Genomic DNA, 19,318 nt, shown 5'->3' with positions numbered 1-19,318 from the left:
AGAAATGCAGCCCCATTCTTCACTGTTGCCTGCAGACACTCATTATTGTACCGTTTTCCAGCCCTTCATGAACACACTGCCTTTTACTTTAGTCAAATATTTCTACCAGTTTTCTGCATGCCAGTTCCTATGTTTTCATGCATAGGACATGGAAACAAGGCTAATCAACTTAACCATCTGGGATTACATAAAGAGATAGCAAGATTTGAGACAGCCTGTGTCCACAGAAGATCTGCGGTTAGTTCTCCAAGACGTTTGGAACAACCTACCTGCCGATTTCCTTCAATAACTGTGTGCAAGTGTACCTAGAAGTATTGAAGAACTGATGCTGTTTTGAAGGCAAAGGGTGGTCACATCAAAGTTTGGTTTGGATTTTTCTTCTGTTCATTTCGTTTCCATATTGTTAATTGATAAATGTCAATTAATAACACTTTTATTTCTAAAAACATTCTTAATTTAAAGCATTTTTGTCACACTAAATCTAACAGTATGCTTTCTCTTAAAGAGAACTGAATAATTTTGCTTTTTGTTTAGTATAATCATGTGAGCATCCTAAGTCATGCAGTGAACGACATTGTAAAAATGAAATTAATCGGTCTTATTTCCATTTTATCATGCAGTTTATCCAAATGCCCAAAAAAATATTAATCATTAAAATTCTGAAATTTGTTTTTGTTACCCCAGCGGCTCCTTATTGGCTGGATGAACCAAAAAACTTGATCTTAGCCCCAGGAGAAAATGGCCGCTTGGTCTGTCGAGCCAGCGGCAACCCCAAACCCATCATTCAGTGGTTGATGAATGGAGAAGCAATCTCAAGTAAGGGTTTTATGGACAGCTATGGAAAGGACTGTGTGCAACATCTTTTTCTACTTTAATATTTAACTGCATAGATGTACATTTTATGGATATGCTGTTTAGATGCTTGTGTCAGGTTTATATGTAATAAAAGAGCTGAGATTACAGCATGGATGATATACAAGTACTCCAAAACCTCTGTTACATCTAATCAAATATAAAATAAACAAATCCATAAATGTTCACCTGTGCCAGTACATACTGTGTTAGAATCAGTGAATAAGTAAATATACGTAAAAATTTGCTCAAAATTGATAAATAAATAAATAAGCTTTTTGATATTTTTTTTCATATAGTCACAGTGTCCATTACTGCCTGTTGTGGTGAAGCCCAATAAAGCTGGCTGCTGCCTAAAGGCTAAGTTTACCATTTCAGGCAGAATTCCACTTTTTGTAACATTAGAAGCATTTTATAATGTAATTTCTGGCCAGGCCATCCCGATGTGCTAAGCACTTACTTACCTCATCTATAACAGCTATAATCTATCCATTACAATTTTTAACACCTTCCGGCCCGGCCTATAGCAGATTGATGGCCGGACAGGAGCTTTACCGTTCTGAATTGATGTCATGTGACGTCCTTCACATCGCCCCCTTTCGGACACAGCACATGACTGATCAAGGTAAAGAGCCAATGACATAGGTTCTTTGCCATGTGATCAGCTGTGCCCAATCAAATGCCAGTTGTCGCCATTTTCTTTCCTCATCTCTGTCAGTGTCTGACAATAGGCATTCCAGTTACAGGGGACAATTACACTGATAATCAGGGTACTGATCATCAGTGCCCTGATTATCTGTGCAGATCAATCAGTGCCCATCAGTGCAGCATATCAGTGCCCATCCGTGCAGCGTATCAGTGCCCATCAGTGCAAGCATATTGGTGTTGTCTATCAGTGCCCTGCAGTGCTACCGTATTAGTGCAGCCTATCAGTGATGCCTCATCAGTGCCCATCAGTGCAGCCTCATCAGTGCCCACCAGGGCAGCTTCATCAGTGCCCATCAGTGTGGCCTATCAGTTCACATCTTCGCATAACGGGAACCCGCTTTTCTGCACACATTTTTGGGACGTTTTTTGCTCGCCATCCATAGGGCAGCCCATTCACTTGACAATCGCGCCAGGACTTTTTTTTGAAGCAGAGCGTGGTGTGTTTTTTTACAATGCTTTTTGGTGCATTTGCAGCACATTTGTTGCATGGCAGACACATGCCTGCTACCCGCACTTGGGGTGCCAATTATAGTGCAATATGTAAGTGTGATATGCGATTGTAAAACACTCGACAATGCTTGCATTTTTGTATGTTCAGAAACACGCAGCTGTGAATGGAGCCTCATTTTCACTTTCAATCCCCATTTACACCTATCATAGAGGTGGGCAGGGTAGGCAGGTCCGTGTATGTTTTAATGAGGTCAGCTGGTGAACTACTTCCTGTGTCTTTAAAGGGTACCTCTACTTTTGTGGGGGAAAAAATAGTAAATAAAGAAAAAATAATATAGCACCTATAATTGTGACACTAAACATATTATAATTTAATGTTATTAAAAATTACCTTTCCTTTTCAATCTGCAGCCAATGTAATTTTCTGAGAATGCATTGCAATATGGCTGCCTAGAGTTGTGTACTGACCACCCCCCAGAAACATAATTTCCTGCTTGTGTGATTGGCTCAACAATTTTCCCAGAAGTCTGCCTAAGATACAAGTCAGATTTCAGGCATCCCCTGCAGCAAAAATGTCATTTTTGGAGAGATACTTTCAATAAGAGCATGTCTAAAGGGATGCCGGCCCAACAGATTTACTCATTAGTGCCCTGCAGCTGCACACCTGTCAGTTAATTATGAAACCACTCCCATTAGACCCACTCGGTGCTGAGGCACAGACAAACACAGAGGGATTTTTTTCAGAATAACAAAAGGTAGGAATCTGCAACAAAGGGCTCCACGCATCACTCATTCACAGTACTCTGTGAATGGATAACTACAAGGTCCAGCAGCCTTTGCTGCTGTCAGGAAGTAGTTTTCAATGAATTACCACGGTGTTGTGAGCGCTGTGATAGGTCATTGATTCTTCCTGTCAGCATGTATCCGCTTCCTCGTACAAGGTACAAGAAAGCCTATACACTGACAGGTCTGCTGGTGCAATGCTTTACAGGCTCCCGCAACAAAAAAAAATAAATGCACATTTTTTACCTTATCCTTTAAGGTTTTCCCAACCTTAGGGCTGTCTGGAAAGTAATGGCGTTTTTTTTTTTACAACAAACTTTACACTGATGGAAAGCCTGGTCTACAATATATAGAAAGCCTTTTCTTTTCTGCAAAAGAGGAGCATTAATGTTTTGGTACATAGGGAAGCTGGCATTTAGAAAAATAAAGTGAACTAAGCCTTTAAGGGACCAGAGCTGCTGTGAGAATGAGAACCTGTTTACGCAGGTTTATAAAACGCTTAAGCTGCCAATCATTGTGCAGCAATTTTTTATAGTGAGTGCAGAGAGTTGGTGGTTTGGTGATAATCTGAAGCATCTACTCACAGTGAGTAAATACGCATAAATTGGTGGAAGTCAGAATTGTTTGCACATATTTATTTATGAACGTTACAGTTATTTACTTATCTTGCACATCAGTTTGATGAATTGATTGAATTTTATCTCATTCAAATATTATACAATTTTGAGCACATTTTTACAAACTGTTTAATTACCAGCATTTGTTCATTAATTCTAACACAGTATGTATTGGTATAGAACATTTATGGACTATTTTATTTTAGTTGTTGTCTAAGTTCATTTAATGTATGGTGCTGCATTCATTATATATCTCTGTTACCTTTAACTTGTTAATACAGTATGATATCAGAAAGACTGGGGTCTCATGCATATGTGGAAAAATAAAAAAACATGGTGATACATGGGCAGTTCTCCTCTGTATGTGGCAATGTGTGCCTCCAAACTACCTGAAGACTTGTTATTGTGATAATTAAATATTAAACCAGCCCTATTATCACAACTTTGGCTTTCTAGCTGTTGTAAAATTATACATTCCAAAACACTCTAAATAGAGCATATTATGACTTGTAGTTTCTCAACAATTAGAGGGTAGACTTTCCCAAACCAACTTGCTTCCTAGTGACAGCTAAATAGCAAGACCCAGCAAAATCTGAGTAGTAATACATATGTGGAATTTCAGTATTTCAGCACTAAGGCCCCGTACACACCATAGAATCTATCCGCAGATAAATCCCATCAAATGGGTTTCAGCGGATAGATTCTATGGTGTGTACACTGCTGCGGATATTTATCCTCGGATAAATCTCCCCTGGGATGGATTTTCAGCAGATGAATATTTGCTGACATGCTCAACAAATCCATCTGCTGAAGTCTATCCCAAAGGATGGATCCGCTCGTCTGTACAGACTCACCGGATCCATCCGTCCAAAGGGATTCCCCGCACGCGTCGTAATGATTTGACGCATGCGTGGAATTCCTTATATGACAGCGTCGCGCCCGTCGCCGCGTCATAATAGCGGCGACGGCGCGACACGTCATCGCCAGAGGATTTCAGCGCGGATTTCAATGCGATGGTGTGTACACGCCATCGCATAGAAATCTTCTGAAATCCTTGAGAGGATTTATCCGCGGATACGGTCCGCTGGACCGTATCTGCAGATAAATCCTCTCGTGTGTATGGGCCTTAGAAGGTCGGAGTCAGCAAACCTGGAAACAAGACAGGTGAAGATGGGAGTGGCTGCAGCTGTGACATGTTGGCGCTGGAATTCTTTGTTTTAAGGTAACTTTAACATAATGTGCTAGTATGCAATGCATACTAGCAGATTATGGCATTACCTTGCAGGGTAAAAAAAAAAAGTCCAGCGTTTTACAACCATTTTTAAGCAATAGTAAACTGCAGTTAAATACAAATAAATCCCCTTCCAGCGTTGTGATGTCTTCCATCTTTACCCTGTCTTTCTACACAAATAGCCAGGGGCATGATGACGCCACTCCTGCGCATGTGTGTGGGAGCTGCCGTTTACGGCATGGGCTCTGAAGGTCCGGCGCGGTATGCTGGACCTTCAGAGTGCTTGCACCGGTGACGTCACCGGCTGCATGCACTCTAAATATATCCTAAAAAGTGCAAGTTTAGGAGATATTCACAGTACCTATAGGTAAGCCTTATTATAGTTTACCTGTAGGTAAAAGATGAAAAAGTGTGTTTACTACTAAAAACCCTGTCACTATCATAACATTTTGAAATGAAGGCATTCCGGTAAAAGAGCCATGTAAATACTTGGCTTTCCTGCTGCCCATGCCATCGAACAGCACTCCAGTCATAAGAACTCTTCTGCTAAAGTCCATGGGAAAATCTTCCTTGTCTTCTGCTGTTGCTCTCAATGATTCCTCCTGCTGACCTCCATGTCAATATGCAATACTTAAAAAAATAAAAAATAAATCTGCGCTATCAAAATTGTTGAGCAGCTACATACAGTCCAGTGAAAAAAAGGAAAGCAATACAAACAGAAAACAAAAAATGCAGCGCTGAAAAAATAAAAAATAAACAATGATGTCTATATAAAACACTTATATGTGTGAACGTAAAGTGTATAAGTCCATAAATTAGTGGAAATAATCTTAAATTGAAAAATGTCGATCAGTATGTATAAAACACTGTAGACGTATATTTCAATTCCATAAGTAAAAAAGTCCACAAAAATAAACGTGAAAGTAAAGGTGAGATGATCAATCAAATGACAGTGACACGACACCCACGGTGATCCAGAATAAACTGAAATAAAAGTGATAACGCCCGCCACCAATGGAGGCTTACCGGATGCGATGGACCCAAATGAGCTTATGCCCAAAGGATCAATAAAGCTTATAAATCGGTTGAGTATGGAAATAAACCGAACCACACCAAACGTTCGATCAGCAGACAACGATGAAGTTTTCACTTAATAACAGGTGGACAGGGTGGCTCCAGTTGGAAGATGACTCATAGAAGTGGAAGAGCTTGCACAGAGTATGTGGAGGAAAATAAAAGGCACATAGCGTAACTCCGCAAAAAAGGGGAAGTTTAATAATGGTTAAAAACACTTACAATTATGTAGGCATTAAAGGACATCAATGTAGAATAGTGCATGGCAGCAGTAGAGGGACTACTTCCCCTTCAATGTAGAATAGTGCATGGCAGCAGTAGAGGGACTCTACTGCTGCCATGCACTATTCTACATTGATGTCCTTTAATGCCTACATAATTGTAAGTGTTTTTAACCATTATTAAACTTCCCCTTTTTTGCGGAGTTACGCTATGTGCCTTTTATTTTCCTCCACATACTCTGTGCAAGCTCTTCCACTTCTATGAGTCATCTTCCAACTGGAGCCACCCTGTCCACCTGTTATTAAGTGAAAACTTCATCGTTGTCTGCTGATTGAACGTTTGGTGTGGTTCGGTTTATTTCCATACTCAACCGATTTATAAGCTTTATTGATCCTTTGGGCATAAGCTCATTTGGGTCCATCGCATCCGGTAAGCCTCCATTGGTGGCGGGCGTTATCACTTTTATTTCAGTTTATTCTGGATCACCGTGGGTGTCGTATCACTGTCATTTGATTGATCATCTCACCTTTACTTTCACGTTTATTTTTGTGGACTTTTTTATTTATGGAATTGAAATATACGTCTACATTGTTTTATACATACTGATCGACATTTTTCAATTTAAGATTATTTCCACTAATTTATGGACTTATACACTTTACGTTCACACATATAAGTGTTTTATATAGACATCATTGTTTATTTTTTATTTTTTCAGCGCTGCATTTTTTGTTTTCAATATGCAATACTTCCAAAAAGTGGTGGATGTTTGAATCAGTAACATTTCCTTTTGCAATACCATTTTGTCCTTGGCCACTAATAGTATGGTATACCTGATGAATGCTGTAAGAGTTTTGAGAAATTTTGACTAAAAAGGAATTTGCCGTTATCAAGTATATGTTACTATCTAATGTTATCATGCTATTCTATTGTAACAGCTCCAAACCCAAATTTTGAAGTTGCTGGTGACACTGTCATTTTCCGAGAAGTGCAGACCGGTAACAGTGCAGTTTTTCAGTGTAATGCTTCTAATGCCCATGGATATCTGTTGGCTAATGCTTTTGTCTCCATACTTGGTAAGAAAAGTAAAGTAATTATTTTTTTATGTAGTGTTTATTCATTTTTTTTACATAGTTAGTTTGGCGGAAAGAAGACACATGCCCATCTAAATTGTATTTAAATTGTATTCTTTATATATTTCATAATATCCTTTAATGTGACAACACTGAAGAAATTGCACTTTGCTACAATGTAAAGTAGTGAGTGTACAGCTTGTATAATATGTGTCAATATCAGCTTGTATAATATGTGTCAGTATTTTGTGTAGCCACCGTTATTTTACAGCACTGCCTTAACCCTCTTGGGCATGGAGTTCACAGGTTGCCACTGGAGTCCTCTTCCACTCCTCCATAATGACATCACAGAGGTAGAAATGACACACAAGACACACTTGTCTTTGTATCTGAATCAAATAAGTCTCATCAGACCACAGGACATGGTTCCAGTAATCCATGTCCTTAGTCTGCTTGTCTTCAGCAAGCTGTTTTCTTGGGCATCATCTTTAGAAGAGGCTTCCTTCTGGGACGACAGCCATGCAGAGTAATTTGATGCAGTGGTGTATGCGTATGGTTTGAACACTGACAGGCTGACCTCCCACCTCTTCAACCTCTGCAGCAATGCTGGCAGCACTCATACGTCTATTTCCCAAAGACAACCTCTTAATATGACGCTGAGCATGTGCACTCAACTTCTTTGGTTGACCATGGCAAAGCCTATTCTGAGTGGAACCTGCCCTGTTTAACGGCTGTATGGTCTTGGCCATCGTGCTGCAGCTCAGTTTCAGGGTCTTGGCAATCTTCTTGTAGCCTAGGCCATCTTTATGTAGAACAACAATTATTTTTTTCTGATTCTTTGCCATGAGGTGCCATGTTGAACTTTCAGTGACCAGTATGAGAGAGTGAGAGCCATAACATCAAATGTAACACACCTGCTCCCCATTTACACCTGAGACATTGTAATGAGTCACATGACACCGGGGAGGGAAAATGTCTGATTAGGCCCAATTTGGACATTTTTACTCACTTTTGTTGCCAGCGGTTTAGACAGCTGTGTTATTTTGAGGGGACAGCAAATTTACACTGTTATACAAGCTGTACAATCACTACTTTACATTGTAGCAAAGTTTAATTTCTTCAGTGTTGTCACATGAAAAGATATAATAAAATATTTAAAATGTGAGGGGTGTTCATACACACATGTATATGTATAGTCCTATATATAGAATCCTATATCCCCAGTTGATCCAGAGGAAAGCAAAAAAAAACCTTCATCATCCCCCAAGAGGCAATCGGATATTCCCTGGATCAACTTTACCTATAAATGTTAGTAAAGTTATGTTATGTAAATTTAGGAACGAATCCAGGCCTTTCTTAAAACAATCTAATGAGCTGGCCAGTATTTGGAGATGAAATCTCTTTTCCTCTAGATGTAAAGAGTGCCCCCTTGTCCTCTATGATGACCTTAAAGTAAATAACTCCCCACCATTATCACTATAAGAACCACTTATGTATTTATACATGTTGATCGTCTCCTCTTTTTCAGAGTGAATAAATTCAGTTCAGCTAGTCTTTCCTCATAGCTGAGCTCCTCCATGTCTCTTATCAGTTTGGTCGCTATTTTTTGTGCTTTCCCCAACATTGCGGAGGTCTGCCGCGAGTTATCACGGGATTTAGAAAGAACTTGCTTCTTTCTAAATCCCTCGATAACTCGTGGCAGACCTCCGCAATGTCTCCTGGGAACAATGACAAAAGCTCCCAGGAGACATTGCGGCATCGAGGAAGTGACGGAATACCCGCACACTACCCGATGAATCCATATACAGGAAGTGGCCAGTAACATAAAGGATTACTAGGGTACAGTGGATCGGGGAAAAAAAACATGCGGTTTAGTAATTATGCATATGAGCGTAAATTTTTTTTTTGGGTGGGGGAGTGGATCTTGGGTGGGAGTTCCCACACTTTTTTCCCCAGGACTTGACCCCTGGTCATAATGAAACAGACTATAGCCCCCTGGGGCAAACTGCATTACTGAGAAGCTGCAGCACATAGTGTTGTGCATGGCCACATCAAACTGAACAGTTGAAACGGCCTAAAGAGATATACCGTATTTATCAGCGTATAACACGCACAGGCGTATAACATGCACCTTCATTTTAAGAGGGAAGTTTCAGGATTTTTTTTTTAAATAAAGAACTTTGAAGAAAAATAAGGGTCACAGTCCATCAATCCAGCCTGATCAGTGCCCATCTGCAGCCTCACCAGTGCCCATCACCGCAACCTGCACAGTGCCCATCAGCCGCCTATCCATTGCCCATTAATGCAGCCTCACCATTGCAATTAATGCAACCTGACAGTGCCCATTAATTCAGGCCATTAATGCAGCCTCATTAGAAATGAATGGCAGCCTGCACATCCCTGCTCATCTGCAGCCTCACCAGTGACGGATTACACAGCGCCACAATCTTCTGTGTACCCGGCAATCAGTCACACACTGGTTTCCAGGGGGAAAAAGTGCATGTCATACGCCGATAAATACGGTAATTAATGTGTATGTATAGCCAAAACTTTTTTTTTCTTTTCCAAGTATTTTATTTAGTTTTCACATAAATGATGGTACAGGGAATCATAACAAACCAGCAACATATCACTTAACCTCCCTGGCGGTATGATTATTTCAGATTTTAGGTGCTGAAAGCGGTACCATTATTTTGCAAGGAAATTTGGTGTTTTACATTGTAGGCCTGTAATCCTTAGGAATAACTCACTTAAATCTGTCCAAACAAGAGTCTAGTAGGCATCCCGGGTATGAAAAAGTTTGAAAAACAAAATCATAAATTATAATATAATAAATAATTATAACAAATAATAATATAATTATAATAAAAATTATTCAATAATGTAATCAACTCAAAATCACAGAAATTTGCTCAGTTGCAGAATTGTCGCTGTCATTACTTTTATTTTTTTATGACGAATTTCCCCACAAATCGCTATCGCTCAATTCTGCAAGTGATTATAATTTATTATCGCTGTTTTCTAGCTGCTCTAAAACCATTTTTGACATAAAGGGACACTTTTGGTTGCTATGGACAATCTACAGTTTGCAGGCACAAAGAACAGTTTTTATTATATAAAAGAACATGTAGGGCACTGGGCAGACCACTAGGGACAAGGGGGGGGGGGGGGGATTTTTTACATACAGTACTGTAATCTATAAGATTACAGTATACTGTATGTAATGTGTGTATTTACTTTTTTTAATTTGGCGCCGTTCTCCGCTCCCGTGCGTCGTAACGTCGCGGGGAACGGAGATCGGCGGCACACAGGGACACTGTGTGAATTGAGCGAGGTCACCACTCGCTCACACAGCGGGGTGGCATCACAGGATCCAGGGACAAGGTAAGTAACTTTGCCTATGGCTGCTGCGAGGCGATCCCGAGTCTGGCTCGGGGATACCGCTTTTGGTACAGAAATCTTACCCCGAGCCAGACTCGGGAATAGCGCCAGGGGGGTTAAAGTATGAAGGGTCAGGCCTCCCATCGGGTTGCACAAAAGGTTGTTTTTAGTTTTGGATGGGGTAGGGAAAGGTTAAAACCCCTGCCAGTTTATTTTGTCTGTGTACCACTGGGAAAACATTCCTTCGCTTACTTTTCCTAGAGACGCAACCAAAGAAGAAACCTCCTAGTGTGGGGAATTCTGATATTAAAAGAACAGGTGCCACCATTGGAAGATTTACCCTAAGGCCCCTTTCACACTGGGGCGTTTTTCGAGCGTTATTGGAGCCTTATTGGAGCGTTATTCGTGCGAAGCCTCATCTGCAATCCCAATGTGAAAGCCAGAGTGCTTTCAGAGCCCTTTCACACTGCAAGCGACCGAAACGTTTTAGGGCGTTTTTGCAGTGCCTCAGTGTGAAAGGGTAAGGCGTTTTTACAGCGCTTTTCAATTAATTTCAATGGAGAGGGGCGTTTTTGGAGCATTTTTTTCAGCGCCCAATGGCTGCTCCAAAGATGCTGCTTGCAGGACTCAGTGTTAAAGGGTCCATTGAGATGCTTGGAGAGCGTTTTATGAGCGTTTTAATAGCGCTATTTTTAACGCTAAACGCTGTAAAAACGCTTCAGTGTGAAAGGGGTTAGGCTCTTGTTCTGGGGATAGGTTTTGGATTTTCCATCACTTTCTTTCCAGGTGACAATGGTCATTAGTATAAATAGAGGGGTGGATTTTCCCAGTGGGGACACAGGCAGCAATAAAAAATTACCACATGGTTTAATACGTCCCATTCTATCCATAACTTAAACGATTTTACTTAAAGGTCACTTTAAGGTTCCATGCACACATAAGCTGATAAACTGCAGTTTATTGGCGTTTTGGCTTTTTTTTTTTTTTAACGGAACTCTATGTTAGCCTATGTGCCCCCAGGCGGCCCCCAGATCCTGTTCTTTAATAACTAAGGGGCGGGTGGGCCACCCGGTGATGTCACCGGGTGAACCCGCCCCCTTGTTACGACATTGACAGAGGTCAATAATAGGACGAGCAGTGTATAGGGATCAGTAGGGCAGAGGGGCAGGATTAAGCAGGTTAGGCGTTAGCAGGGCAGAGGACAGGAGGTCAGTACAGTAGGGGATAGAATATTTGTATCCTACCTATGAAAGAAATATGTAACTGTTTAGACTTTTAGCATTACATGCATCTCTTGGCTCTCTACGTTTTTTTTTTTTTTTTTAATCTATCATCCTACCATGTTGTCTGTAATTCCTGCTTTAGAATGTACTTTTACATCTGATGGCCTACTATTGTGAACAAATACAAACATTTACAGTGCTTCTGTGTTCCCTATTGTAGATGTCCCATCGCGAATGCTGGGCCCTCGGAACCAGTTCATTAAAGTAATTGAATATAATAGGACTCAGTTAGACTGCCCCTTTTTTGGATCTCCCATACCTACTCTTCGCTGGTAAGGCTTGTACTGCAAGTAGCCAACATGTCTTTCTCTATTGTGGTTTTTGAATATTCTTTTAAAGAGAATATCAAGTAAAAGCAGAACAGGATTTAACTTTTGACAGCTGTACAATTGGATCCACGTCATACATTTTATTTTACTCTGTTTCAACGGACATGGTAGGTTTAAGAACGGACAGGGCAGTAACCTGGATGGAGGAAATTACAGAGTGCATGAAAATGGTACACTGGAGATTAGTACCGTGCGAAAGGAGGATCAAGGCAAATACACTTGTGTTGCTACAAACATCCTTGGCAATGCTGAAAACACCGTAAGGCTGGAAGTCAAAGGTAGGAACATGGATTGAGAGTTCTTTTTTTTACAACTGTCTCTACTTTGTCTGTAGTAATCAAAATATTCAAGTATTGTTTTTGATCATGTTTTCAAGTGTATAATTGTAGTTTTCAATCACAGTAATCTCACAGATTATATGGAGGGATTTTTAACTGATATGGAATTAGAAGCTTTGATTTATAATTCAGCTGAAGCATTTGATATAACGATAATGATCTTAGGTGGGGTGAAACTCCATTGTTGGATATACAACATTAAGTAATGGGTCACGTTTATGATTAGTGGCTTTTTGTGTATGGGCAGATTGCCTGTAGTTGTATTTTAAAATGTAAAGTTTTTTTTTTTTAAATAGTAAACATGTTATACTTACCTGCTCTATGCAACGGTTTTGCACAGAACAACCCTTAACCTCCTCTTCCGAGGTCCCCCATCGCCAATCATGGTTACTCCTCTTCTCTGAGTCTCCCCACAGCAAGCCCCTTGCTATGGGGGCCATCATGCAGGCTCAATACCGAGCCAGGCTGTGTGTGCTTATAGACACATACAGCATGGCTCAGTCCCACCTCCCTCCTCACAAGATTTGTCTGACAGCAGCAAGAGCCAATGGCTATCGCTGCTGCCAAGTCTCCTGTGAGAAGAACGAGGGGGGAGAATTGCTGCTGCAAATGGGCACAGCACTGGATCGAGATTTATTCTGTTCAACTTTTGGGAAAAAATTACTAAATGCACATATTTTTGCAGGAAAAAAATGTGCATTTATTATATTTTCCCAAGGAGCCTTGAAAGCATTGCACCCGTGATCAGTGGATGAAACATTTAACATTTTCCAAAAGGTGAACTTATGATTTAAGGGGGGGGAGGGGGGGAGCAGCTTTTGAAAATATTTTTTTCTGATGTGCTCACTCTCTACAATAAGGTACGAAGTCCCTTGTATAGTTATTATAATTAACAGTTGTCATTTCAAACCTAAACGTCAGATGCGTATACTTGCACAGTTGACATACACTGTACATGTTTACTTGTGAACATTTTGGATCCAGCCACTCCTGCCAGACGGCACAGATTGCAGGCCTCACTTTTCTCCACTGTAACCCAGGGTTCTAATTGTACAATGAAGGTGCTTAAGCACAATGATGAAGCCATCATTCTGCTGTTTCCACCTTTTACTCGAGCTTCAAGCCTTGAAGCACTGCTCTCACTTTCCCAATCCTGATTAAGGTATCACAGCAGGCTAATATATAGACCGATTCCCACAGTTCCCACATCATATTCTTACATACATTTTAATAACTTCACCTTGTAAATGATGAGAGTTTATTATGCAAGGCCATTTACCTAATATTTTTCTCCAGAGCCAACCCGTATTGTGAAGGGTCCAGAAGATCAGATTGCTAGACGTGGCTCCACTGTTCGATTGGACTGTCGTGTTAGGTGGGATAATACACTGAGACTAACAGTCATGTGGATGAAGGATGATACTCAGCTGTACATAGGCAGCAGGTTTGTGTAAACAGACTACATTATGTGGTTAGAAATTATATTTAGAAGTAAATGTTTGATTAAAGTGGTTGTAAACTCTTATATACAGAATACTCAGTGAAGTGACTGGCCTCAGATGATACACAGAGATGAAACAAATTCTCCTTGTACCTGTTTATCATCACCCTTTGATTCTCTACATCTGTTCAAAGTGCCAAATTTACAAATCTTGTCTGAGAGTTCAGAAAAAAGGGGGTGGAGAGCTGAAATGACACTCTGCAGAGCTCAGTAAGGAGAGCTCTAAGAGCTGATTGGAGGGATAGACACACCCCTTGACACAGCACACATGAACAGAGCTGAGGTTGTCAGTCAGCTCTTATGCCACGTACACACCATCACTTTATGTGATGAAAAAAAATGACGTTTTTAAAAACGTCACTTTAATTGACTGTGTATGGGGGAAAACGTTGTTTTATGTCTTGTAAAAAACGACCAAAAAAAATTGAAGCATGCTTCAATTTTATGTGTCGTTTTTCAAAAGTGCACTTTTTACTTCACAGAAATTGACCGTGTGTAGCAAAAAACGTAGTTTTCTAAGACGTTTTTTCATCCACGCATGCCCAGAAGCTACTTATGAAGCAAGCTTCAATGGTAAAACGTGGTGGAACGTAACCTCACTTTGCAAGAACATTGTGAGAAAACGATGGTGTGTAGGCAACTTCGTCTTTGAAAATTGAAGTTTCAAAAACGTAATTTTTTACTTCACAGAAAGTGTCGTTTTTTTTCATCACATAAAGTGATGGTGTGTACGCGGCATTAGTGTCAGGAAAACTTGTTAGAAGAGACTTGAAGCTCGCTTGATGTGCTATTCCCACACCCTTGCATACGGTTTGCACTACGTTTGCAGTGCATTTTCTATATATTTTTGGGCTTTCTTGGCTTAAAAGGCCATGTAGCAGTGTTTTTGAAGTGCTTTTGTAGCGCAGTCCCTGCATTTGTATGCAAAAAATGCAGCATGCTCTTCTTTTTTTTTAACGGCGCTGAACTGCACTGAAATGATGTGAACTATGCCCATAGGATTACCCTGATTTTGGGCTGTCTATGCAGTTGGAGTGCATAGACAGCACAAAATGAAGGTAATCCTATTAGCATAGTTCACATCATTGCAGTGCAGTTCAGCGCAGTTAAAAAAAAAGTAGAACATGCTGCATTTTTCTGCACCGCAAATGCAAGTGCAAATGCTAAAAGCGCACTTCACCGCGTCCCTTTAAGCCCAAAAAAGCCAAGCCTAAAAACGTATAGAAAAATGCACTGCACACGCAGTGCTAAACACATGCAAGCATGCGGCGAGCACACATCAAGCACGCTTTAAATGCATGTAAACATGCAGTCAAAAACGTGCAGTTTCTGGTACGAATGGGCCCTTTGAGCTCCACACACAGAAACCCAAACTATAGAGCGGGGGTCAGCAACCTGTAGATCTAGCGGTAGAACATGGACAGGTGACAGGTAGATCGAAACTGATTGATAACCCGCCATTCCAGAGCATCAAACACAGAGGGACTACTTGTAAAGTTGGGGCTATAGTAAGAAGTAAGAGCCACATAAGCCAATGTCTCCTCTGTAGTGCTGACTCCTGTCCCATGTGGAGTGATACCAACTGCACTCCGCCTCTTATCCCGGCTAGTGGTCTCCAGAGTGGTGCCAACAGCAGCAAAGAGGAGATCTTCAGTTCAGTTTGAAGCAATACACTGGGCATAATAGTATTGGGCTGCTTTCACACTGAAGCGCTGCTGTTTACCCACACCGTGGGTGCAGTGCAGTGTACCTGCAGCTTTCATTTGGGTTTGTTGTGCTTAGCCATAAACTTCTATTATATCCTGCAAGTTTGGTGCACTTTCTTAATGCAGGAGTTTTGGCACGCTTTGAGAAAGTGCACCACACCTGCAAGATATAATGGAAGTCTATGGCAGTGCAGCTAACCCAGGAAAGTCACAGCTGCACTGCAATCGCAGTACAGATAAACCGCAGCACATCAGTGTGAAAGCAGCCTTATAGTAACAGTAAGGCCTCGTACACACGGCCGAGGAACTCGACGTGCCAAACACATCGAGTTCCTCGGCCAGTTCAGCACTGAAGCCGCCGAGGAGCTCGGCGGGGCGAGAGCTCCCATAGAACAACGAGGAAATAGAGAACATGTTCTCTATTTCCTCGCCGAGCTCCTCGTCGGCTTCCTCGGCCGAAAGTGTACACACGACCAGTTTCCTCGGCAGAATTCAGCCAGAAACTCGGTCGGAAGCTGAATTCTGCCGAGGAAACTGGTCGTGTGTACGGGGCCTTAGGGTTACTTTACATTTGCAGTTTGGAGGGTAGTTAAACCCCATAGTTAAGATGTGTTCGTCACCCCTGCCCCAACACCTCCCCTCTTTTAGCTGCAGTGGCCAGGGGTGTACACATGTCACAGGAGTTATACGCCCTGTCATGGTTGGTGGGTGTAGCACCTGCCAAGCATGACCCATTCAAGTGAATAAATTTGCCTTGCAACTTTGTGCAGTGCAGCAAACAAGGGGTTAAAGCAGGCAGCGCTGTGTTGCTTTTTCACCACCTGTTTTAACCCCTTTGGACCCAGCAGGAGCATGCAGTTGTGGGGTACTTGCAAAGTGGCACCATTTACTTGAATTGGTCATGATTTGCAGGCGGTAGCACCCACCAATAGCAACAGGGGGCTTAATTCCTGCTGCGGCATGTGTACGCCTTTGGCTGCTGCCTCAGCAACTAAAGGGGGTAGGGATTGGGGGTGGTAAACCTGTGACTCAGCCACATGCTTTTACCACCCCCCAACTTTACGTGTGACTGAGTCCCAAGGGTGCAGCTGTCGAATGCAACTTAGGGCTCATTTACAGTGCGCAGTAGGCAATGCTGCTCCTCTGAAAAGCGTTTGCGTGTTTGGGACATGGTAGTACGCAGATTAGAGGATTAAATCAGGTGTGAGGAGATGATACTGTGCCCGGTTATCTTTTACCTCTCCCCTGTAGATCAGGTAGATCTCCACCACTTTAAGGTTGCTGCAAGCGGCAGGAGGGGAAGGAGGGAATGCAGTCCAGCAGCTGAGGATCAGTAAGGTGGGGGGCAATGGGGGGGGTGAACAGTTGGCAGGGGGGGAAATTGTTTTATCCCCTATAAGCCCCTACAGATATGTGTGCTGTGTATATTTATCTGCCTGTGTGTAGCTGTAATGTTTGTAAGTTTTTTATTTGTTTTGTGAATGGAAGGATCTTGTTTTTATGAAAAAATTATTGAATGTTTGCTGCTTGTCCAGGCCTCATCTTCAGTTTTGCGCATCAGGAACATACTCCAGCATTATAGCCGCACAAGAAGCTTAGTCACTCTAAAATTGATATCCATGTTTCATTTCATTTGACTTTACCAAAAGTCCAAACAAACTTTTTAACTTTGCAGCAGCTGTGTGTGCTGTATAAACTGTATGTAGCCTCAGCTACATATGGTATGCATCGCTGTGTTTTGCCACATGGGTGAGTACTTCCTGTCCCACTACTGGAGCAATATTGAGTTGTGGCTTAGACATTCAGAGGAGGTTTTGTAATTCTATAAATGAATAAAAAGCTTCATCTCATTGGCTGAGGCGAAGAGGTGGGCTGATGACGCAATGTCCCTTTTTCAGGTGCTTTTATATATGGTGCATGCTTTTTTAGCAAGTAGTATTAGACGGTTTTATCTGGTGGACAGAACTTGGTTCCCTGGATCTGTCCCTCTTCACTCTGGTGCAAACTCTAATGCTGCTGACCCGTTTCTATCAAATTCTCATTAAAGTGTAGCTATGTTTAAAATTTAAAACCATTTATTAATTTCCACATAACATTTCAATTATTTTTAGCATACTATTATTAATATGTATGATCTTGTCGTTTGTAAACCTATTTTGTGAAGATTCCTACACTTTTTTTGTTGTTGAATTGTGACTGACTATTCACCATACACTGTGAGTAGGCACTACAGTGTCACAGAGTTCAAAGAGCCTGCCTTCTGAAATACAGAGAAGTGAAGGAGTTTCAGGAGGCGGAGACAGTAATTCACAACTTACAAGCAGCAAGGTTCCCATGGGATTTGTAGTCTCTTTAGAAATCAAAAGCAAACAGCAGAGGAGAAGCTGCAAAGTATGCAGGGAATCCAGAAAGCTGTGGAAAGAGATGGCTGCCAGACATTTAGTACCCACAACAGTTAAAAACAGCCTTCCCAGAAGAGTTGAAGCTGTTCTAGCTGCAATGGGTGGGCCAACTCAATATTGAACCCTATGGACTAGGACTGGGATGCCATTAAAGTTCATGTGCATGTAAAGGCAGGCATCCCAATACTTTTGACAATATAGTGTATATTATCTGTTTTGTGGGGAAAAAATATATTTAAAGGCACTTTATTTGGTTAAAGGCATTTCAAATGACTTGCCTTTACATATAGACCTCTAAATATAGTTATGTTACATATTTTTGTATGTTTCTCTTTTTCTGTAGAATGAAGAAGGAAGATGATGGCCTGACTATATTTGGAGTAGCAGAGAAGGATCAGGGAGCATACACCTGTGTGGCTAAAACAGAACTGGATCAGGACTTTGCAAAAGCATATCTCACTATACTAGGTAATTGCTTTTATTGAATTTGTTAGCCCGCTTTAAAAGATAAAATTTGGATGTCTTGTAGGAGAACAAATAAATAAATAGTGCAGCGCAAGTGAATATGCCTAAAAATTCAAATAATCAAAAATAGATACATAATAAAAAATAAATACATAAAGTCCATAGAGTGCAAAGTGATAAAGGTGCTCCAAAAAATATACAGTGGTGATATATAGTGCAGAAATCTTCATCAGATCTGTGACCCATAGGACAGGATAATCCTCCACCAAGGCTAATGGATGGCCTCTCACCTCAGCGATTCGACCTGTGGCTAGGTCAAAAAGCAAATATCATATCCTCCACACAGTAAATGGCAAGCAGCTTTCAGGGTTCAACTCCAAAAACGTCCACCAGATGGAACCAGCAAGCAATAAACAAATAATCTCCCATAGATCATTCAATGGACCGAGAAAGAGTAAAACAAACACACTCTAAGTGTTCACTGCTTAAAAGGTTTAATAATCACAACAAAAGTTTAAAAACCACTCACATTGTAAAGCACTCTGGTCCGAGTGCAAAGATAGCAGCTTGTACCGCAGCTCAGAGGCCCGGATCAATGTGTACAGCGTGTGTAGGTCTCTGTGAGGCAAACGTGGATGACGTCGTCGTAGCTCCTCCCCCTCGTACGCGTTACATCCCAATGTAGGCGGGACTTCATCAGCATGGGGCGGGGATCAACGCAGACGTCCCACAACACTATATATACAATACGGTTGCCATAGCAGCACAAAAGGAGCCAATTGACTAGCGCCATCTGGTGTTTGCAAAGCAACACGCCAGGCAAAAGTAAATTAAAATCTAAATAGTATATTTAAAAATAGCCTGAGAATAGCGCCATCTTGTGTACAAACACAAGACTGAAGA

At 41.3% G+C, this 19,318-nt stretch overlaps 1 protein-coding gene across 24 annotated transcripts in view; it reads left to right on the top strand.

Moving 5' to 3' along the window:
* NFASC (neurofascin) overlaps positions 1–19,318 on the top strand; it is a 211,027-nt gene that overhangs the window by 135,751 nt on the left and 55,958 nt on the right. For all 24 annotated transcript variants that reach the window (XM_040337564.1, XM_040337563.1, XM_040337567.1 and 21 more), the window contains 6 exons: positions 685–816; positions 6,876–7,013; positions 11,835–11,946; positions 12,115–12,281; positions 13,638–13,785; positions 18,294–18,418. In XM_040337564.1, the coding sequence (XP_040193498.1) occupies positions 685–816; positions 6,876–7,013; positions 11,835–11,946; positions 12,115–12,281; positions 13,638–13,785; positions 18,294–18,418 (822 nt within the window). The remainder of the gene's footprint in view (positions 1–684; positions 817–6,875; positions 7,014–11,834; positions 11,947–12,114; positions 12,282–13,637; positions 13,786–18,293; positions 18,419–19,318) is intronic.

This window comes from Rana temporaria, chromosome 2 (genome assembly GCF_905171775.1).
Source record: "Rana temporaria chromosome 2, aRanTem1.1, whole genome shotgun sequence".
In the NCBI taxonomy this organism is placed as follows: domain Eukaryota; kingdom Metazoa; phylum Chordata; class Amphibia; order Anura; family Ranidae; genus Rana; species Rana temporaria.
The sequence above is the reverse complement of the archived record's forward strand: the minus strand, read 5'-3'. Positions and strand labels throughout refer to the sequence as shown.